Source organism: Eurypyga helias, unplaced genomic scaffold (genome assembly GCF_000690775.1).
Source record: "Eurypyga helias isolate BGI_N326 unplaced genomic scaffold, ASM69077v1 scaffold1889, whole genome shotgun sequence".
In the NCBI taxonomy this organism is placed as follows: domain Eukaryota; kingdom Metazoa; phylum Chordata; class Aves; order Eurypygiformes; family Eurypygidae; genus Eurypyga; species Eurypyga helias.
In genome coordinates, this window is record NW_010272518.1 from 58,933 (window position 1) to 83,607 (window position 24,675).

Genomic DNA, 24,675 nt, shown 5'->3' on the forward strand with positions numbered 1-24,675 from the left:
TATATTTAGTAATGTAAACAAATCAGGCTAAAATTAATTAGGAGATTTGTTAATGAAATAAATTGCAATACTAGAACGTTGAACATTTCACTTCTGTGACAGAGAAATTGTGCTCCTGAAAAATAATTTTCAGTTCAAGACATAAAAATCACAAAGAAAACACACACAACACAATGGTGGTTTTCTGAATACAGTTAGGATTCAGAGCTTCCAGGACTACATTTTTGTTCTCTCCTGACATTACAGGTACAGTAACTGAAAAATAAATAAATACATAAATAAATGAAAAACTGTTTCTTAATTCTTCAAAATCAACATTTTTAGCAAACTAACATACGTGTGTGCACGCATGCACACACACATACATATACATATATGTGTATACAAAAAAATCCTATATATTTGTTTGTATGACACTGGTGATCACCTACAAACTTCTGAAAATGGGATTCCATCTTGAGATTTGTATCTGTAGATTAAGAGAATTTGATTTCCAGTATCACAGACACAGATGTGTTCTTTAGGATGCCTCTTAAAGTCTCAATCCTGAAATTTCATACTGTGTATTAGGAAATCGTACATAGCTAAAGTAAGCGTATACTTGTTAAAAAATAAATTGTGAGATACAATTTTTTGCACTACAGTGCAAAAATATGAAGGAATATGTTGTTTATATTTTCACTGTGGGTACAATTATGTGACTATTAAACAAAGAATATAACTCTACAGGTGATGATCTTAGCATGTATCTAACTGTTATTTTGTGTGAGTGGGAAGAGGGTGAGAGGGAAGAGAGAAGTGTCTCACCACACCCATAACACTGCTTTTTAAGGAATAACAATGCCAGGAGTAATAATCATTATGTTCAGCCTGAATTTGATGTCAGGAATCAGCTAACATGAAGACCAAAATAAACTATCAACTAAGATCTTATAAATGATACTAGAATACCTTCTCTTACCTTGACAGCATATCCCCATGTAGTGGAATAAGAACAGAAACAATCAAATTGCCCTATTGACAAATTAAGGGTATATAAAACTCTATAGCAAATGTAAGCCTCTAGCTAAGACCAATTACCTCCATTCTGTCTCTGTAAGGAAATGTTGAAGAGCACGTAGTCTGAATAGAATCACTGTTATTGGTATGGTAACATTATCAGCATTAACACAAAACTGTTAGTCCATATTTTGAATGTTTTTTAACATCAAAATAAATTATATGGTGAAAGCTTGTCCAAAGCATGTTGCAGCGGGAAATTATATATACTGTGATTTTGTGTTATTTCACCATAGTTCTAATGAAGAAGTTTACAAACCAGATACAAGAAAAGGCTGCTACCTACTGTTGATATAAATATATTTGCACAAAGACTGGTGTATACACATAAATAGATGATACAGATAAATGTAGCATGTGTGGATTATGCATACTGTTTACCTGGAAGAATATTTTTAGTCACATTTTATTAACTTCTAGGGAAATAAAAGCTCTCTCCAGAAACACAGTGGCAGCAACACGAAAGTGTGAAACAGTATGTCATAGAATCATCACTGATTCACAGAATGGTTTGGGTTGGAAGGGACCTTAAAGATCATCTAGTTCCACCCCCCCTGCCATGGGCAGGGGCAGGGACACCTTCCACTAGACCCGGTTGCTCAAAGCCTCATCCAGCCTGGCCTTGAACACTCCCAGGAATGGGGCATCCACAGCTTCTCTGGGCAACCTGTTCCTGTGCCTCACCGCCCTCTCCGTGAAGAATTTCTTCCTGATATCCAATCTAACCCTCCCCACTTTCAATTTAAACCCGTTCCCCCTTGTCCTGTCACTACAGGCCCTTGTAAAAAGTCCCCCCCAGCTTCCTTGTCAGTCCCTTCAGGTACTGGAAGACTGCAATAATTATGTCAGTTTTCATCCGGAAGTGAAAAAGACAGAGACACAGAGAAAAAGAAAATAACAATAAAAGGACAATAGAGTAAGACATGTTTATAGAATCAGGGACCAAAAAAGGAAAAATAACAGCTTATCAATGCTTGTTTTTTTCTGTACAATCAATACAACCCAAATTCAAGAACTTATTTCTTCATTTATCTTTGCACTAGAGGTTGAAAAAATCAAAACTGTTTTTATGTTAAAAAGAATAATAATGCTCCAGTCCCTTAACAGTACCTTATATAGCAAAATAAATACATGCTGTGCTTATTTTTCAGGGAGGTACACGCCAGGCTGCTATTCTTTATATCCGGAGTTCAGTGTCATACACATATGCATCTATTTGGACTGAACGTACCAAATGCTGTGATCCACCACGTTGTCCGCAAAGGGCTGTCTTAGCAAAGACATGTAACTGACAGCTATGCAAAAAGATCTAATAGCCATGCTCAGGCATTTATGCCTTAATGCCTTCTAATCGGCACACCATTACGAAAGTGCAGTGTAATACGCATATTCCCTTGTTGATCCAGTATTGGTCTTCTGAATGCAGGATATGCAACATCTTCTCAGAGATCCAAGGCACAGGGGAGTGCTGATCTCCACTTGGGGTGACTAAACACGCAAGTGTGATTCTACATACAGTCTGCTAAATCAGTACGTCAACATGAAGACATGTGAAGAAATCTGTGACAGCACAAAGATTTGGCAAAGAACGTGAAAACTCTGAATTGTCAAGCCAGAAGTCAGAATATCCCATTCAGAAACCATTTGTACCTCTCTGCTCTCTGAAGTCCACCAATGTCCTAAACATTGGATCTCATAGCTCCATTATCTCTTTGCTCACCACCTTACCTTTGGAAAATCTGGAGGAATTCCTGGAGGAGGTTTCCTCTTCCCTACATACTTTAGGATTACTTGTCAGCATGCTTTCCGTCATGGTTTTGTTCTGTGCCAACAATGCTCTCCCAGATAATGCCCAGGCTCAGTGTAAGGGATAGCAGAAGCAAGGGGGACACCTAATAGGCCTTACAAACACTCTGTTTCAAGAGGGAGGACAGTTTAGCTGAATAAACAGAAAAGGTGCCCTGCTAATGCCTTTTAAGGCCAGAAAATGGCTTCACCTATCTCTGAGTATAGACACAGTCCAAAGGCCTGACATTTTGCCTGCTGTTAGGTGCCTTTTAAGACAACCTCACTGTGTAAATCAGTAACAGTTACCCTTGATTACAAAGTTTCAGTAATCAAACATTAAAAGCACGTAAGTGTCAGAAAAGGATCAAATGTGGTGGTAGAATAGAAAGGGAATTTCATGGAGGAAAGTGACCAGGCATCTGTAAACACTTTGCTTTGTTCATTCATCTCGGACTGGAAAGGGGATTTAGTGAGAACCTCCCAAAGTAAGAGAACAGAGTGAAGACCACAGTACAACTTGGAGCTACTTGGCATCTACAAATGTTGAGTGTTAAACTGACCACTGAGGCAACCTGTGGTCCCTATGTTTGAGCTTTGTTGCATATAACAGGGACCAGAAGAAAATTCATTTGTATATTTATTTAGAGTTCCGTTACAGATTCCTTCAGGGAGCAGCACTGAGCTCAATCAACATTCTCCTGACTGAAAGGAGACTTCTGATCCTATTACTGGCATTTCCTAAAGCGTTTTCTGCTGGAGAAGGTACTGTCTCAGACACCTCACAACAGTAATACAAGAGCAAGTGGTTTAGAAGATGGTACAATAAGGAAATAATTACCCTCATCCTTGCAAAGAATCCAACTTAAAATACCTCTGTAATTGATGATTTCTGTTCCAAGCACTGGGGTCATCTCCAGAACTGTGATGAAGGCTTTGTCCATTGATGTCAATGGGAATGGAGACATGCGGTGTCTTCTTGCTACCTTGGTGATGTCAACAGCACTGTGACCTGCAAGAAGAGCGCGCCAAGTTTATGTATGCCACAACGCGTACAGTGGTCTTCATTTAAACCACTTTACTGAAATTAATCCGGCACTTTGGGCTAAATTAAATTCGTTAGTTACCACTATGGAGCATTTAGGTCAGACAGTGGGAAGGCACTGGATTCAACGAGAATCGAGAGATTTAACACGAAATGCAATTTACAGTTGAAAAAGTTCAGAAAAGTGTACATCCTTACTTGTCATGAAAAACACACCAGAAGTCTTGATGAGCATAAAAGGATCAGTTAATCAGCAACAGAAACCCTTTGAGACGATGCAGCATTTTACACTGAGGTTGATAATCTGAAGCTAACTCAGTTCTATCAACTAGGAATGCAGGACTATTCACTCCTCGTTCCCTTCTCCACAAACACATCTCAATACGTTATGCACAGATAAAAGGTAAAAATGGACACTGACACAGGGAATTTGCAATCCAAGGGTGAGATGGGAGTCAAAAGGTTTGAAAGGAGGGTAGAGAAGCACACTGAAATCACTGGACAGTCAAGACAGCAGACAGCTAGTGGGCATCCTACCCATTGTTAAGATTTTGTAGTCATCATCGCAAAGTGACATTTAAAAGTATGATTTGAGTGAAGGTAGTAGGATAGCTTAATGGAAGCTTACTTTTCCCAAGTATGAAGGACAGATTGGAAGAAAATTCAACAAAAGCTGTTGAAATGAAGCAGCAGCATGTTTGATTTCTTGATACTTACTGAGAGAGTAAACAAGAGGACAAGAAGCTTTGAAGGATTTGGAAAGTGAAGATAAGCAACTGAAGCGAGGGAACTATTGCAGGAATACATAAACAAGAGTAACAGATACAAACCAGAAGATTAAGAAAATTACATTTGTAGAAATATCTTGAACGGATTAGCCTAGAACAAAAAGGTATTTACGAAAGCCAAAGTGGATGTTCTATATGTAATGCGTAATGATATTTCTAAAGCAACATAAATTATGAGAAGATGGCATTAACAAACAACAGAAACGAAAATTTTAATGACATGATTTTGCTTTGCAGTAGCTACCTAAATATCCCATTTGCTGCTGCGCATGACCACATTCTGGAAAAAAATAGGTTATTGTTTTAAGTGCAGTCTTCTAATAAAAAAAAATAACTACCAAAATAGTAGAACAATCATACAATCTAAGTCTTTCCTCCAGAAGAGAAGGTCACTCAGTCAATCTGTATGTGCAAAAGTTCTTTCAGCACTGACACATGCTTGTCTCCATATGTGGGAGATTGTTCATTACTTTATTTTTTCCTGTTAACACAGTAACTAGGAGGAAGAAATAGAGACAAATAAAACTGCCCATCTAATTCCAGTCCCAAGAAATATTCTGGAAGAAAGAATTTCAACAATCTCTTTGTACACATTTAGAAGATAACATGATGATAAAGCAGGCACTGTGAATTTGTCAAGCACCATTAATTTCTAACTGACTTAATTCCGTTCCTTAACATAGCAGTTTGCTTACTGGGGAAGAGAGAAACAGCTGATGAGATATATTTTAACCATATTAAGACTTTTTACAGTCTTAAACATGACTATCATAAGCAAACTAGGGAGAAATGATCCAAATTAAACTACTGTAAGAATAAAGTGTAACTAGTGGAAAAAATGCATTCCTGGATTTACCAACAGGGATGTCCCTAGCAAGCTTGGATTTTCCATTACTATGCGTGTGTTTTGTTAGCAACCCAGTAACAATAAGGAAAAGGAAAGGAAAGCATTTGTGACACAGTCAAACTCCCCATACATTTCTCTGCATAGAGAAAGAAATGCTATTTAGCAGGACTGCAATTCCTAAAAAAAAACACAGGATATGTTAAAAACTTTTCCCTGACTCCATAAATTAAGAAACTATTCTCTTAAAAGGAGAAGTTGGAAAAAATGAAGAAAGATGCTAGGAAAAATTATGTCACAGCAGTGGCAGCTGGGGGAATTGTGTGGTACCAAACAACCTTTATGCTACAGCTATTAGGTGCTTTAATATTTATGTTTTACTGCTACATAAAATTCACTGTTAGCTACTTCAGAAACCAACATTTCACCTCTTCAATCCTTAAAACTTGAAGGAAAACTTGAGGCTTTGAATGCTCTGAATGGTGCCCAGCGTACTACCTTCAGATCTGGAATCCTGTGTCTAATACAGCTCATTTGCCTAAGTCAAAGATTCTGTTAAAATTTACTGAGAAATGTATTCTTCCACACAGTTTTTTTTTTTTTTTAAATAGATAAAATCTCCTGATCTCTGACAATTTTGTTCCAACATCAAAAGCAACACTTGTCATTTCTGCAAGAGATGCCAAGAAAATACATACTCAAAAATAAAGCAAGCCCCTTCAGGTTTATCATGAGCATGAATAACCTTAATGAAGAAACGAAGAAAGATGCATCTGTAACTACTAACCCTTCTCTCTCCCTATTCCTTCCTACCAACAAATGCTAACACTTCTTTTAAAGGTATCATACATTTAAACAGACCTGGAGAAGAACTAATAATGATTTTTTCATTCTCAAATTACTAGGTGGTACATTTTAATCATAAGTAAATGACATAAAACAATTCCTCAGACCTTCCCATTATCTTTCACCAATGTCAAATGTCAGATGGTTCTAAAAATAATTACTTACATTAAGTAGCATTTTGTATGACAAAATATGGCTCTAGCTTTGAAACAGCTAGGTGAAATGGCTGCATAAAGTAGAAAATTCCTGACAGTCTTCTCTCTTATCACCAAAACAACCTCCTATTCCTGTTATTACATATACGTATGGTGGATCAAACTTTAGAGTAGGAAAGATTCACATAAAACAAAGTAAGGGAATTGTGCAAATTAAAAAAACAGGTCATTTGGATCAAGTCTGAATTCTTAACCTTTGCATTTTTTGGTTCGGTTTTATGTAACCCAACATTAAACTGCATTTTCAGGTATCAAAACTCATATATATTCAACTTGACAATTTCCATTCTCATTGTCTTTGAGCATTTACTCTTTTTGTCCATAACAGTTGCACACACGTGGTCTTTTAGAATAATACACCACCAGAAACAACACCGACCTCCACATCATAAGAAGAACAGCTTGGAAGACAAAATTAAAAGGCAACTATCCATTAATATATGAACAGCATGAGCTATTTACACTTTTATTTTATCTTTGGAGTGAATTTCATTGTCTTAAGTTACTAAATATGTTCTGCAAACCCACTTATGTCCCAAACATATCCTTCTCTCCCCATCTGACTATTCTTTGCTGTCTTCTGAGCAGTCTTAGCTTCTCAGCAGGGCTATGAAGTTTCAGTACTTACTTGCTCTGAGGATGTTCTCCTTGCTGCTGCACCTAGACTGGACCTGCAGAGAGAGCACAAAGCCTATGAGCTACAGAAGTTAACAAGAATGCAAAATACAGAAATATAATGGGCAAGCTCCTGGGATCTAAGACAGAGGCTATACTTATTCTCAGCAACATTCTTATATACTCTACAGGATATAAGTACATTTAAGCAGAAGGGTAGTAGCTGATGGTCAGAATCTGATACAAGCAATTTGATTCCACCCCTTTGCCATAAGAAACAAGATGGCCTAAGGACAGTAATAGAGTAAAATCAAAGAACACAGTAGTTAAAATCATGTGTTAAGCTCCAGTTTTAAACAGAAAATCCACATTTTCTTACACAACTGTAATCACAGTAACTCTGAATCTAGGTCCTGTATCATAGTTACACAAAATACTAACATATCTATATTATCATGACCTGCTTTAAAATTTTATTATTGCTGTTTTCAGATATTAAGGAAAGAGTTTTAAAATACTCAATTTAGATTGTGTTGATTCTGAAGGTATTTAATATGACTTCTTTGCAATTGTATAAACAGCTCCTGGCTGGAGACAGATAAATTTATTCTGTTATTTCTGTTTGGTTAAAAGAAATTATATTGTTCAGTACAAAATTTACAGTGCAATTCTAATTTAAAGAGTAACTGTAAGAATGGCAACTGGTTTCTCAACAAATTCTCTTCCTAGATGCTTAGCTGCCACTGTGCTATTCCAGATACATTCATCTGACTCCAGGAAATATGGAGGATTCACACTGGTCTAATACTCTAGTAACGCTGGATATTTAGAGCTCCATTGGTTTACCATGCCGATTAAATAAGGAATTGTTTTTCAAAGAGTATCAGTCCCGTAAACACAACACATAAACTTCATCTGTACTGAGGCATCAGTTCTTGTTAATTCTTCTCAGGCTTGGAAATATGGCACATTGTACGGTAACACTGGAGTTGCAAGTTTATAGATGAACTAATTTGAATGGCAGCCTATCTTCTGGCAGGTCAGCTGACTGAACTGGTCACACTTGAATGAAAACCTTTTTGTGTGGACAAAACCCCAGCTAAAGTAAACTTCATAGGAAGACAAACCCCAGCAAGAATATGAATGGAATGCTTCTCTTTTTTACTTTACTGACAAATGTATTGCTACATTTCATCGAGAAGACTGCTAAAGTAAAACTGTGCACACGTGGTGAAAGAAGTGGAATAGCACAGGTGACACTGAGGGTGTAATTTCCCTGCAGAACATTTGTCTCTGCTGTAAAAGTGGAGTGAATCCAGATTATCTTTCAGACTACAGTTTCAATTCGCAGTTACAGAAAAACTTAGAAAGTGAATATGTATGATCTAACAATTGATGAAGAATGGTACGCACTCAACCCCCAAAAAGCTGTCTTCAGAAAGAAACAACCATTTAAGGCTGAAACCAACTGTGCCCCACTTCTAAACCTCTTTCTTCTGTTCCACAGCAGCTTGCCCCAAATGTATATTCACATGAAAAAATTGGATTCTACAGCGCAACACAGTCCACTTATTGTAATGGAATAACTTATGAAAAGTAATGTTGCAACTTAGAGTGAGTTATGGTGTCCTTCCCTGAAAAAAACTGTTGTTTAAAAAAAAAAACCCAAACAGAAAAACCCCAAACCCTCCCTCCTTCCCACCAAAAAGTACTATACAAGATAACTGCAAACAAAATATTAATGATGCTCAAATTTGGCCCAGAGTTGTTTTACTAGATTTCAAAGGCATGAAATAAACTCTCTTTGCAAAAAGCAATTATTTACCTATAATTTACCAAAGGACAATTCTGGACCAAAAAGATGGTATAATGGTTAGAAAGAAAGCACAAAAGAGAGAGGGGCACAGATTGAGAGAGAGAGAGAGAGAAGCAGGATGGATGTGGCAAGGCAGAAGATGGTGTGTGCAAAACGAGACATGGGCCTATGTGTGTAAGACTACTGTTTAAAATGGAAGAGGCTCTCTTATTTCTCACTGAAAACCACATGAAAAGAGAAAACGAGGAATGGGCCTGCTGCAAAATAACCAAGCGATTCAGCAAACTGTGGAATGAAACTCAGTGAGATAACGTAGTCCTAAAGAAAAAGGCAAAAAAAACCAAACCAAAACCACAAACATTTGAAACAATCTAGTAAAACAAACTAAGTAAAATATGTGATCCAAAGGACACAGATAAAAGCTACTAAGAAGGAGGAAAAATGTTAGCAGACAAAGACAGTGCTAAAGAAGTAAAATGGAAGTCAAGAGAGAGTCTTTAACAAAGTGGAGGAACAGAAGGAGCCCAAACCCATAGCGCAAAGCAATGTTTGCGAATGGAAAACAGCTCCTTTGAGCAGTAATAGTTACTCTCGAGTTGTAGCCTCTATTCCTCCTCAGTTCATCTTTAAGCCCTTCCAACCTATAGTGGAGCTAGTGTATGGACAAAAACAAGAGATTTATAATGAACAGAGCAGCTGAGATTTGCAGATCAAATCTTCTAATATAAAAAACGTGCTGACAAAGTTTTGCTCTTACAGTGCCCAAATGACAATGGCAACAAAAGACAGTGGGCTTCGCAGAGCCCCGTACAGGTCATTTTTTTAATTCTGTGCACACAGAGGACTTTAAATTTACTTTTTGATTTCTTACACCCAGCCTACAGTTTCCATGTTATCACTCACCTGACGGGCAACATATGCAGTATGAGAAATAATTGCTTCCCACAAATTTTAAAAGCAGCTGTGGAAGAGGAATCCATGATAATAAAATAAAAAGCTTGATCAGCTAGACTTGATCGTTTCCCAACCTATGCTCACAGCTGCAGAATACAAACCATGTTTTAACATAACTGACATCAAAATTAGTTATTACATAATATTTCTGTTTGTTTAATATGAGTTGCATATAGATATCCTAAATGTTGCTTTTAAACAAAATTGCAGAAAAATATGATTTTGAATAAAACCCACCAGTTTTCTAACACACACACTTTTAGCAGCAATGGAGCTTTGTATAAATGGGGTCATGTGCTTTAAGTGCCTTTTATCATATTCATTATTAGTATGTTTTACTACTTTGTTATTTGTGACATTTATAAAAAAATCTGTATTCTTTTCACAGCTACTGCTAAGTAAAGAATCCATATTACATTGCATATAGTACCATGACTGACTGGGGTGAGTGATTAGTGGTATTATTTACTGTAATTCTTCTCAGTCACAAGTAGATACCGAAATAACAACCTATGGCTGTCTCTCCTTTCACAGGGAAAGTACAGATTTATTATTTGTCCATTCTACAACCTCCTGGCTCACAATGTACCTTGCCAGAAGATACAGTGGGCTACCACCCAGTACCATTCCCCTTCATAGTTCAGGCAGAACGTAACCAAACCCAAAGCATTCGATTCACATTACTCAGGTTTTTTAAGCAAACTGGATTTTATGTTATTTAAGATATAATTTCATCATGCTGGAATGCAAAGTAAGCTTTCTCCCATAGGCTGAAGTACTAAACAGAATGTGAAATAAAGTACTCAAAAAATAAATTAAGGGAATGGTAAAATAAACAGTCCTGCTGACAATTTCTATCCATCAATCATGACTGGTTTGAAAAATGAAATCAATTACTGTACTGCATTGAAATTATTTATATCTACATGATCTGTTTTGCCGCAAATAAAAATCAGTCCACGAAACAATTTTTTACAAGAAAAATAGAAAAAGACACAAAGAAAAGTTCATGCTACAAGTGAAAAAAATCATGTGAAAAATAAAGAAAAGAAGAAAATTGAAAAACCCTTTAACACTTTACCATGACTGTTAGGAATGTTTAGAGAAATTACTTACCTTTTTAAAGTCATAACAAGATTAGCACAGAGTATTAAGTCAGCTCTTCATTATGGGAGGTACAATTAAAAGCCTTGGTTATAATAAAACAAATTGCTACACAAAGATGAAGAGTTTCCAGCCCAATATGAAAAGCTAACTCTTATGGGAGTACATTTCAACTCAATTTTACAACATGAAGAACAATTCAGAACAATGATATCAAAACATGAGTTATCACCAACAGAAAGAGCCCACTTCTCAGGAACACAGAGCCTGTCAGAGGCTAACCCATAATCTCTATCATTTATGGGAAAGCACACTGCTCCGCTTTCAGGAAAGCATGCAGAATGTGGAACCACCAGCAGAAACCCAAACACACGCACAGACACAGAGGACTAAGGTACAGCAAAGGGAACGAGCTCGCCAAGCTGTAATGAAGGAAGCAGGGTATGCAAAAAGCACGGCAGCCGTTACCGATCTCAGAACTCTGCCCCTCTGTCTGTCTCATAAACACCAGGCAGGCCTGTTTATGAGGTACCGCACCTACTACAACTTACTGGCGCTGAGAAAGCGCATAACTCGTATAACCTCTCCTTGAAACTTCAGCAGCTTTATGGAGACAATCTATTCTGTGTGCTGTGGGAAAGTATGCTGCTGCTGCTCTTTCCTACGTGTGATTTATCAGTAACTACATGATCCGAGTTCTGTACAATATACTTTGTGCCATTTGAATGGTCTGTCAAACATTTGCCTGCTTTAAATAGATTTCGAATCACACATGATCTGATTTATAACTGTTGGGGTTTGCACGCTGTCTCTTGCCTAAAATACCTTTTCCCTGAGAAGAGTGCAACGTACATTGATCAGCATCTCTAAATAAATATATAAAATATAACAAAACCATGAGTAACAATCTCACAAACTGGTGTACGAATACTGTAAAAATTGATTCTGGCCTATTATTCTAAGCAATATATATAAGGTTACACTAGGAGCAAATTGAAAAATGTAATGAAATACATTGGTTGGTTTGGTTAAAAAAAAAAAAGTTTTAAATCTAATCTGAAGAACAAAGACAATTTCTTTGAGTGAATTAATATGGAATATAAAAATGAAGTTGTTAAAAAAATTCACAGGAAGAGTATATCTGGAACTGAGTTCCTCAGAAAACGTTTAACAAAGTGTTTGCGGATTAAATAATCTTTTCACAAGATGCAATCTTCCTATTTCAGGAATGAATTCCTGTTCAAACAGCATTATTACACTGAGCTGACTATGCAAGGTCTTAAGAGTATGCTTTATAGCCATCTGGATTAGGACTCTACAGAATAAAGGACTACAGAATAATTTTTCTCCTGCTAAACTCAGAACACCAGTGAAAGGGAAAGTGAGCTCAAGGAATTTGACAGCAGCAAGTAGTACCCACAAACACATTTTTAAAAGGAGGCAGCACTGCTGGTGAGATTCATCTCACCAAAATTTAAATATGAATAATGTAATATTCTACACACGGAATTACTCATTTCGACTCAGTGGGAAGAAATAAGCAAAAAATCATTTGAAGCCAAAATCATTTTAGGAGCAGATTTTTACCACCAAGTGTTATGCTTGGTAGACTCGATACTGAACAAAAGTAATCCTCCAATCTTGAATGTGCCTTTCTGTCTTCATCCATACAGTACAGGGTTCTCTTTTCTGAGGTTTTTCCTAGTCACCTACACTTTATACAATGGTACATTTAATTCTGATCATTGTTTCCCTGTAGACTCTGAACACGTACATGGAATTTTATGGTCAAATGATGGTTCATCCTAACTACCGTTCAAACAGGACAGAGGAAGCAGATTCATGAATACACCGCAGAAACACAAGAACTAAATTAGTTCCTTTTCCTGGAGAAGTATTAAAAAAAGATATTATCCAATATTTGGACCAAAATGAAATGAAAAGGCAAAAGGCAGTTTTCTGGGATGCAAATAAAATGCTGAGTAGCCATTGTCCCTCAGCAGAAACTGACCTTGTTCTGGAGATGCAAAATCAATATGTTTATTACTAGAAGAGTTCAAACAAAATCTTATACATTAATTAAAATTGCAAGCTGAACACCTCACTGAATGAGAAATCAGGAAGAACTATGACACATACAGCCAAAAAGGAGATAAAATAGTAAACTACTGGTCAGAAAGCTAATGGGAAAGCAAACTTGCTACTACAAACTGGCAGCATAGACTTGATGAGAATAAAAAGAAGCAAAGAGAAAGTGTTTTTTATTTCTTCAGAGGAATTGCAATGAAACATTTACATTTATATGAGAAAAAAGTATGAGCTGGATTTTGTGTTCTTAGGAGCCTGGGACAGCATACAGATATGCTGTATGAATAATACTGGATAGACAGGACATTTCTGTGATATTTTAGGGGCTGCTGAAGACTTATTCAAGATCATACTGGTATTTTTCAGAGAAGCAGTATTAATTATAATACCCAAATATGGAGAGGACACACATCTTGTGTAATCTAAAGCCCTTATTAAATCAAGACATCAAAATTATTGCCAAATAATTTGTGCACAACCTCCAACAGATATTTCTAACATGTGCTAACAGAACGAAAGTGGGATTTTTAAGACACAAGGAATCTCAAGGAACACTGCACTTGGGAAAATAAAATGTTCTACTACACATATTGTTATCTGTGAACAAGATCTGTTTTTTGTTTGAATGAAAATCTTAAACAGTTCCCCAGTACCCTGGATATATTCTCTGGTTTCAGAATCAAATAGTGTATATAAAGGCAGAGAGAATAAATTTTCTTTCCAAAGAGATACAAGAGAAAGGGATTCACGTTGTTATTGCTGTTTGCCACAGAAGTATGATCTATTTGCTTATTTTCATACAATCTCACACCCTGGCCATTGGTTGATGAAATCACTTAGCCTTACAAGTATATGCTAAATGGCTGACTTATATCCTATCTGACCAGCATTAAGACTTTTTAAACTCCTTGTCCATTCCAGTTCAACCAGCTTTTTAAGCTGCTATCGATAAGATTCACTAAAAATACATAAGTGATGTATAGAAATTCTTGTCCTCAAACACACCATAAATTGCTCCCTAACACTTGACATACACTAGTAAGGTTGACATCTTAAAAAGTTTTCATTTCTATTAAAAGTATTTTGCTTTTTAGATAAAATTTCAGCTATTCCCATATTTCTGTTTCTTGATCCAGCAATAGTCAGTTTCAATGCAGCATTAAAATGATGAAGGTTCCTCACTACTGCATAAAATGGAAAATATTTTACTTGAATGGCATGGCCCTCAAAATCAGAATTGTAAACAAAGCTCTTCATTCAAATATAGTCAAGCAAAATTGACAAGTTGAAGTGAAACACAACATTTAGGAAGTATCGGATAAATACGTGTGCAACTTTTATTCTTCCTTTGACATGTAGGCATTATGATTTCATCATAATTATTTTCAGCAGGGCTTCTGCAGGAGACAAGATAAGGCCATTTCATTTTAATCTCACTGTTCAAAAACTAGTTTAATGTTTTACTTACTAAACATTATCCCATCTCTCTTCTGAATGGAGAATTATTTAGTTCTTTATAGATTTCTCTGTTGTGCTTGGTTCTACAGTATAAAATGTGCTAACACATATGATTGAATTTGTTTTTACAAAATCTTTGTGAAGCAGAGGGATGACTTGATTTTACACATGGGAAACTGAGACCCAGAGACATCTAGACACAATTTAACTTGACATGCTTACAGCTGGATTACAGGATGCAAAGCCCCTCAGGTGCCATTTAGTTGAACTGTATTTGGAGTGAACAAATGTGTGAACATGACTCCTCAGTATGTGTCTCAAGAAGGACATACAGAAAATGAGTACTCCTCAAAATGGTGTACGAAGTTTTTTCAGCACAAAACATGAAGCTTGCATTAATACGGGGACAAAAAATGCAATACAGCCCTCCTTGGTACCCACTCAGGGCCTTCTGCGACGGCACTGTGCTTTCTGTTCCAGCAGACAGCCATGTCGCCTGAACTGAAAGCAGCATAGCTGTAGTCACCATTCACCCCATCTACTACAACTGGGAAATACAATTCAGCTTTCTTAACATCTTTTTATTACCAATATCTGAATAAATGTTGATGAGGAAGGGACAGAGGCCTCCTTGGAGCTTCTAGCTTCTGCTGGTTTTGTTCATACCTGGTCGGAGGCCTGCGGGCCTCCATAACTTTGATCCAAGGTCTGTGGAAGTAAAAAATCACCTTTCCACTGACCGTCAAAGGATTTTGAATGAAACTGCTCACAAAGCCTACAACCCGTATTTCATGCCTAAACTCTTATCTTCCTGGAAACTGACTGCACAAGTTACCATTCCTTACATTTCTATGTTAAAAGAATATGAACACATGGAAACAGTAACAACAAAACCAAAATAACAATAAGCTTCAAAAGCCGCCAATCAACTGATCACTGAATCTTCAGGCCTAAGGAGTCAACAACAGGCCATCACCCAATTTCTTACATTTTCAAAGCATTTTAAAAGTTAAATTTCAGCTTTTTTCCTTGGTGTTTGCCAGAAATTTTGGTTGGAAAATTTTATAGTTATTATCATTCTAAAGTGAATGGTTGGACTACTTTTTTAACTATATGAGCAGGAACAAAACACGTTTCCCCATCTGGTCCAATCAGGATTTCTGCACTGGCATAACTCCAAGGTAATTGATTGTAGTTAAGCTTAATATTTTTATTTGAGCTAGGAGCATCAAATTTGAAGTGCTTCAAGGACAAGAGCAAAAACCAGTAAACATATGTAATTATTAGTTTTGTATATGGTATACATTATAGTCACTGATGTATACAGTATTCAGTCAAAACCTGAGTTCTACACTTTCAAGTATAAAAATGAATAAAGCTCTTTTAAGTTAAGATTCAAACTAGGGAGCAACAACTGTAAGAAAAATAAAGCAGATTCAGTCCATGAATCCATATGAAAAATAAATATCTGTGCAGTGAACTCACTAAATGAAGAGCTAGGTTTCTGTCTTTGAGTTGAGGCAGAAACACAGACTATGGATGAATAATGTCATGATTTCAGAGGGTTCATAAGCTGTGGAAAGGAGCAGCTGGCATAGAGCAAACACTGCATTGAAAACTATACTGTCACACCCAAGTTTGAAATTATTTTTGAAAGTGATCAGAAATACAAATGCAGGAAGAGGTTTTGCATTTAGGATTTTGCTTTGAGTCTCAATGACTCAAAAGGATAAGATTCCTTTAGTGCTGTCTTGAATTTGGCAGTCTGGGTTGCAAGGTCCAGCACAATGGCAAGCACTGGCCTCCCCACAGCTGCTATGTGCCTGAGAACAGAATATTAATTTGACTGGGCTTCTAGCAGCACTGAATCTTTGAAATTCCTGGAATAGAAAGGGATATGGAAAATACTGTGAATAAGGACATTCTTTTTCCCCTCCAGCTCTTAAATGAAAAACTTTATAGTAATTACGCTTAGCAAAAAAATCTTGTTTCCATGTTACAAAACTGCATTTGAAAAACTGGAAAAAACAGGCAGATAAGAGGCAGTAGGGAGCACTGATGGGAATCCACTGACATTTGAGCTACACGTTACTAATAATGACACTGCTGTGTGTATCTAATTTGATTTCCATGTGTTAAAACAGACACTGCCGACTAGAGATGCACTTAAATTAGATCACAGGTATGGCATTTTACATCAGTGATTACTCCAAAGGCCATAACAGCAATGTAACAGAAGCTTTGATTTATTACTATTTCAGACTCTAGATTTTTCCATAGATTCTGTTACTGAAGCTGATTCTGAAGAGTTAGATTGCTTTGGGGTGTGAACCTAGAGAGTATTTGCACTGGGTATTGTTACTAGTGTAACAGAATACAAACTAATGTCTGGCTTCTCAAATAAACTGATTTAAGTATTAAAACCCAAACAAATAATTACCAAACATTGTATGCCGGTGAGCATCTTGCTACTGGATTTTAAAAGAAAACAGTGGTTGTCTAGAAAAGAAATCTCACAGTTACATCTAACAAAGCCAGTTTTGATACCATACAGTCCAAGGTATGGTACAGCACATGAAAATGGAAAAAACCCCTTTGCTTACATGGATACAAATGTAGATTACATACATGGGTCTAGACTGTAACCAATCAAAAAGAAAATGCCAGTTGTGGGGCTCTGAGTGGATTTATTTGTTTCATTAAGGATTGCACATCTCTACCACATGGAAGTGTAGCGTCTCCCTGTTTTGTGGAAGAAGAAGAAAGGGAAAAAATCAGGGATGGACATTTCAAATTGAAACATAAAGACCTGTCTTGAAACAAAAAGCAAAGAAGTTTAAAGTTTCAAATGGGGAAGGATGGAAATTATTTCTGAATTACTTGATTTTTGGAATATGGAAATGTATATAACATTATCTGGAAAATAGCTGGGATTTTATAATTCAATTTCTTAGTGCCTATGCTTCCTAACAGACACTTTGAATTTTATTTATCCTCCCTCTGATAAAAATTGAGCTTGGAAGCATTTTGCCATAATAAAAACCAACAAAAAGTATTACAATTTTGATAAATTGAACAGATAAGGTTTAAACTAAAATCTGTAACATGAAATGAGATGCCATTCAAAATCCCAGTTTTTACCACTCTCCTGCATGTTAAATAGTTCTTTGTAAATGAACTCAGTGATTGAACTGAATTGTTCTTAGTAGAGAACAGAAGAGTAAGTGCAAAACGTTAACATGAAGGGATAATTTTATTTGACAGACGTCACAAGGTAAAGGACCATGCAAAGAGGAGCTGTAAGTTTAAGTAAAATTTTGCTTCTATTTTGAATTTATGAACTAATAATAGATCTATTTTGAAATTCAGTAGTGGGTAAACAAAGATAAAATGTATTCAAGTACAAATATAGTGATATTTCTCGATGAATTTGTAAAAATTTATTTTACTCTAAGTATCTAAAAGGTAATTAATCCAAGTTATTCATGCATACCTTGACTGGCTTATTGCACTAACACACTCTCCTGCCTGATGCAACCTGAAGTTTTGCCATACTTTCACTCATGAGCTGTCATGAATGCCTTTCTTGATATGACATCTAGCTCTTGTAGCAAAACCAGTTCTCTATTCTGGTATGGCAAAGAGAATGCTATAGAAGTTGTTTTGTACAGCTCCTAATCCCAACAGAAAGGATGAAGATAGAACTAGCAAGGGTATTTTCTATGAATAAGAGAACTGAAAAGCCTCCTGGAAGTCCTGGATGCAGAATTTGCAGGTTGGCAACAAATTCAAAATGATGGGCTTACTGTGCACAGATTAAGGATGTTCTTGAATCTGACTGTCAAAAGTAGTCCCCTCTGCCCTTAAGATATAAGTGGTCCACTCATCCCCAAATCAGTTGTGCTATGCAGTGCAGATTTGCAAGAGATATCAACAGTGAACTTAACAGCCTGTACCTAAAACTGAATTCTAGGTTCTATGCTGGTGGTAAACACCTGAATGTCAGAGTAGCAGTTCTTGATCTTTCACCACTGCCTTCTGTTCAAACTAGTCTAAGTAGAAGGAGAAACAATCTCTTACCCAGCTTTAGTTCTGAAGAACAAGATTCACTTATTTAAAACATTTTGTAATGTATACTATATAGATAGAATAACTGAACCTAGAGCACTTCAGAATCTTTCTGCAGTATCTGAATGGACTCTTGAAGTCAACTACCTGTTGCAGGAAACAGTCCTCTTGTTTTCTGAATACTGCTGCTACTTAATTCCCAGTATTGATCCCTCTGTTCTTGTATTATGAGGTAAGGTAGTGAAAGTCTGTTTTATTAATAATGCTAAGTGTACAATCAAATCCCATCAATCAGTATGCAGCCAATACATATTCCAAAACTATTTCTATGGAAATAATATACTTTGTGGGAGAGAAAACTAACATATAACTTTGCAGAACTTTCAAAACACAAGCCATCATGTTCTAACCACTCAACGAGGGTAAATAAAACTTATGACAAACTACAGACCTGAGTGTCTCCCTCTGAAAAATTTGATTTTTTAGAAAGCAGGGGATAGCACTGAATTAAACATTTCACTGCCACTATATTTTCAACAAGCAGATCAATAGGTTTCCTTCATTACACTTTTAGCCAAACACATAGCGCATGCAAAAGCCAGGGGAGGGGGCGGGGGGAGAGAGAGAGGTTGATGCTGGTAATAAAAAGGCTGAGATACAAATGAGGATAAAAAATGGGGCCATTGTGTAATCCTACATAAGTGTAATTTTATAAATTAGGAGCCTATGGACTTTCCTGGTCAATCCACCAATTTTACATTTCATACAGTATTTTTAAGATACAAGCTACAAGTCAGAGTACTTCTAAAAATGTAAGCAAAGTCAATCTTATTTAATAATTTCTTACGTGAACTACTGCTATTAAAAATAAATTACTATGTTTTGTGGCAACTGGATGGTAAGTAAATTATAGATACATTAAACACATACTATACTGCAGAACTGCTATGTCAGCATAATTTCTAATTAATATTTCTACTCTTAAAAAAAATCATTTAAGTTGTCCTGCTAACATTTACAAAGATTACAGGCATGATACTAACTGGTTTTCATGAATGGGGAAATACATTATTATATATTGGGAAATTCAAAGAGAATATGAATTTATATTTTACCATTATACCATTTTAGAGCATTAAAGCTTTACTTCTCTTGCCACAAGGGAATCACTTTTTAAAGAAACTCACTTTGACTTAATTGAATTGAACCAAAGACAGCACCTCATTCTAGACACGTGCAATTGTTAAGGTGCTGACTGGGGGCAAGTAGCACTACTACCCTATAATGCCTGGAGTTCAATAAACTGTGAAAACCTTTCTGTTAAATAAAGGTAAGTAAAGTTTTTAAAAACTTTCTGCCCTTTCTTCTCAAATAGTAATCAGCTGACCATATCCACAGTGTCACCAGTGCTGTTAGTGAAATTAAAAAGGAACAGGTGAAAAGAAGCTTAATTATTAATTACCGGACTCTGAAATGTAAAACAGCCTCTACAAGGCTGTTTTATATGAAAAAAATCAGGCAGCAAATTCTACCTCAAATTCTTCACAATGCAGAATACACAGATCCTAAGCTTCACTTCTGCTAAAAGATGTTTTACTTCTTCGATCAAAGACAGCAGGAGAAAAATCCCTCATAGTACACTCACTTTCCTCTTTGTCAATCTTAACTCTAGGAGTGCCAATTAATCTAATTCCAGAGCTTTTCTCAACAACTACAATTGTAAGGAAATTTCTAATGATGACTGTACAATGTCTATTTCTGAAAAACAGCTTTCAGAAATCGTTTATATCAGGTTATATTTTTTTATCTTTTTTTGTACCTTTGTCAGAAGGTATGTTCAGCTGAATTCCCACAGCATTGATTCCATTTTTCTTGTCTCTGTATTTCTTGTGTCTTCTGAAGGTCCAAAGCTATTTGGTGATGTTTTGGACATATAAAATTAAGAAGCTCTGCACCTGGTGCTGAAGTATCAGCTTAAGAAAAGTATTTTCTTGGAATAAGAACCACAGAAATCGGAGTAGACAGAAGAAGCAACCTTGAGAACCTATCAAAAGTGTGGTCCATTTTGCCCCTTGGATATGAGACATTATGCAATACAACATTACTCATTTTCTTCCCCTTGGCCAAAGACAATGGTAGGCTTTTGGACTGCATTTAACAATACCTCACCTTGGGAGATTTTCTATCATACCATTTAAAGGTCAGGGTGTTGTTTACTCATAGCAGGCTTTCCCCTTTTCCAAAATAATAGCAGATGACATTGAACATTGCTTGACATGCAGCCTGACATATTCCTGAATGAAGAGTCTCTTACAAGTTTAGAAACTACACACCAAATCCTTTATGGACCCCACAGAATCTCCAATCGCTCCCTGCCTCTTCAAATAGCTACAATTGCCACAGAGATCTTCAGTTTCAATTGATTTGTTCCTTTGGATCTGCCATTGGCTCAAACAGTCTGTTCGAAAATACACAGGGTGCTATCCTGCACCAGAGCAGAACGTATCTATCTGGTTCTTTACACCTTCGGTTTGCAGTTTAAAAGAGGGCAGTCAGTTCTTGCTCTCTGCGGTTCATAGGCATGAAATTCTGATCAGCTAGAAATTTTTTAACTGCATCACTAGATCTGGTTGATGAGGCAGCCAGGTTATCCGCATTTTAGATATGAAGATTTTCCCTTTGGACAGGGTATAAATGATGAATTGCTTGTACACTCTCACAGTCCCACTTTCATACTTCAGCTGGAAGACTCTTCACTACAAGTTGCAACGCCACCCGTTGCGGACAGTGCTCACTAAGTTTTCATGCACTTAATACCCTAATTTTCTTCTTCAGTTGCAGTAGAATCTACCTTTTCCAAGATCACTAATTGGTACTACAGCCTGATAGCTTTGGAGAAGGCAAAATAGATTCTGGAATCTGATCGACGCATACATGTTGACCAGTCACCGTTGACAATCCTTTGGTTTGTATTTCTTTCGAAGACAGCGATCCCTCCACAACGTGAAAAGGACAAATGGCTGAAGTTGCAGGCAAAGCAAGAAGTGTCCGGTTTCTCTGAAAGTGGGATTTTTTTTCTTCATAATGCGTAAGAGCATGTTCACCATTATTGCTGATGTGAACTATCATGGTTGGATTCTTCGGAAGAAGTGTCATCAAGCCGAAATACCGCTTGATTCAGTGCTTTTTCATACAGACCATTCAGAAGAATGGCTGGGTGAGTGAGGATGGCGTTCGTCTTGCATCTGTAAGCACTAAACTTAACTTCTCGCTCCTGTATTAGCTTAGACAAAAGTTTCTTTGTATGTGTATGAGCATAGTCTTACCTATTTATTCCCTACTGGTGTTTTGACGATAATCATGATAAAACCAGTGGGGCTTTCATACAATATAGTAACAAGGCACAGCAAACTGCAGACTACTTATCAGGTGCTTTTAAGAACACAGTTGATTTTCTTTAAAATGACTTGCCTCCTGGTGAAGCCAGAGAGCAACAATTTATCTAGGACAGAAAAACTGGGAAGCATCTTTCTTCTTAAAAAATGTGTTTATTAGACCTTTTCCCTGTTCATACACTGAAACTAGAAAAAAAACCCTAACAAGTTTCTATTACTAAGGACAAAGAAGTGCAAGGCTTGATTGCTTGAGAAGCTGAAGCTTTTGAGAAAAAATTAGGCACACATCAGCAAGGTACTGCTTAGACACAGGTCTCGCTGCTTAGGGACAAAGTGACTGAGTAGGTGAGCTCCTTATGTTTGCGTTTTGTGAGATGCTCATTAACAGAACATTCACATCAGGTCTAGAACTTGGCCCACAGCGTGAGATAGAGCAAACTGTCATCTTTTTGGGCAAACTTGTTAACTTCAAGGTATTCTTTTAAAATACAGAATAAATAACAGTAGGTGCTCAAGACTGATTCAGTGTTGCAGAAAACCTAGAGTTCAGCTTTTTGATACTCAACCATTAATCAATTATAATGATATGCTGAAGCCTAATCTTTACACAGTGGGTCATGGCATTAATTTGACAGTATTTTATAAATCCTGCTTTTATCCCATGATGTTGTGAATTCCAGTTAATCTTAGTATCTTTCTCCTTTTTTCCCCCCATCCAAAGTACAATTGAATGTATTTTTCTTTTCAATTCTTGCTAAGATAGTACTATACCTTATTATAGAAGACTGTCATGAAGCTGATACGGAAGTATTTACAACAGTATACACATTTTGGCAGGTAGTTGACCCAAGCCAGAGCTTTGGAAATTAATAATGAACTTCAGATACTACAAAACCACCTATATCTAGATTGGTAACTAGTAATCATAATGTGATGGCCATCTTTACAGAGTTCTTCCAGTTTCACCGACTGAAAATGGGTCAGACTAACCACCGAAACATTTTGCAGCCTGGAAATCTCTAAGTTTATTATTTTTATTTTAATGTAAGAGATAATTAAGGATGCTTTTGTTATACAATTTATGCTCATATGTTACGTAGCAGTTGCCTAGCTAGACTACACATCATTGTGGTCCCAGACTGGTACAGTGATTTTAAAACCACGCTGAACATGGTTGCAGGTTGATCATGCAAAATCTGCCCCCCCGCTGACTTTTCCCCACCTGTGCACAGTGCAATGCAAAAAGAAAAAGGTAAATAAGACAAAAGAAGTGTGATGGGCGAGCAGGTTGACTGTGTGGGAGAACACGTGCGAAGTATACCTCAGAAACACTATAGGTGGATGAGCACGAAGGGAGCCGAGCCTGGTTGTGCAGTGGGGAAAAGAAAACACTGTTAAAAAACAAATGGTGGCACAGTAAGGGTCTCAGAAGGTTTTCTGTATAGGTGGTTCCAGCACTGGGATAGTAGTAGGGGGTTCATTAAGTTTCCATGACCAGCTCTTTCAGAAACTCGAAATTTGTGCCTTTTAAGGTGGAAATTTCTTAAAAGAAAGAAAGAAGTAGTGTCTTTATAAAGCAATTAAAACTAATGATGAATCTGAAGACAACTATCAATCCTTCCTCCTCTAGTAACTGACAACACTATCCTTAGGACAATAAGGTATTCTAGGATGAAGCTTTACCAATCTCTTTCATTCAAAACTACTATTTTGGTTCTAACTCTGCAAAGGGTATAATGTGAAAACCTAACAGAGGCCCTACTCTTCCCTTATGTTTTCAGATGCTCAGAACCAACATATTGACAACAGAGGTTTTTCTTCAATCTCACGGCCTCAAAAACCAGAATAACTTGCAAAGTTAAATGACTAATGGCCAGATGTAGGTCAGTAGAAATCTGCAGATTATGCCCCTACGCAATGTGAAGTGCTCTGATTTTTGAGTAACACTGCTGCTGCCGAAAGCTTTCAGCACAAACACAAGGTAATCAGTAACCCTACTGTTTTACTGATTGCTTAAGAAACACATTGTTTATACAAGATACCCATTTTTCTATACTATTAATCACTCAGACGTAACTCAAGTATTAAAAAGGACTCTCCAGTTATTTATAGTATTTCTTTTCCTAACCAATCTGAAAATCCTTTCTTTGGTTGAAAACATTTCATGTTTCAATTACAAAGAGTAGTCTGAGTTCTGGTGGAGTTTTTTTCCTTAACTTTTTTTATGTTAATAATGTTCTGATGATAGCTGTTTGTGAAAAAAGAGTAAAAGCCGCTTAATAACTGAAATTTATTCATTTTTTTCTAGGGGTGGAAAAATGAATTATCAGAAGCTCCAGCAAAACTTCCTTACACTTAAACAAAATTAGCATCTACATGGCAGTCTGGATACATTTGTGGTTAAGATGAACCTAGCAAGAATTTCCACCTAAATTCTCAGTGACCACTTGCTGCATTGGTGGACTGAGCAGAGAGCATGTTATTCATACACATCTACTCTACTCCAGTCTGTGCTGGTGAGGCCTCACCTGGAGTGCTGTGTCCAGTTCTGGGCTCCTCAGTTCAAGGACAAGGAACTACTGGAGAGGGTCCAGC

The 24,675-nt window shown here is 36.7% G+C and overlaps 1 protein-coding gene across 1 annotated transcript in view; it reads right to left on the reverse strand.

Moving 5' to 3' along the window:
* The window catches only part of GPHN (gephyrin), a 172,677-nt gene that overhangs the window by 47,306 nt on the left and 100,696 nt on the right, over window positions 1-24,675 (reverse strand). Inside the window, exons 9-10 of the mRNA XM_010159134.1 lie at window positions 7,211-7,253; window positions 3,719-3,856 (exon numbers count right to left, since the gene is read on the reverse strand). Coding sequence (XP_010157436.1) covers window positions 3,719-3,856; window positions 7,211-7,253 — 181 coding nt within the window. The remainder of the gene's footprint in view (window positions 1-3,718; window positions 3,857-7,210; window positions 7,254-24,675) is intronic.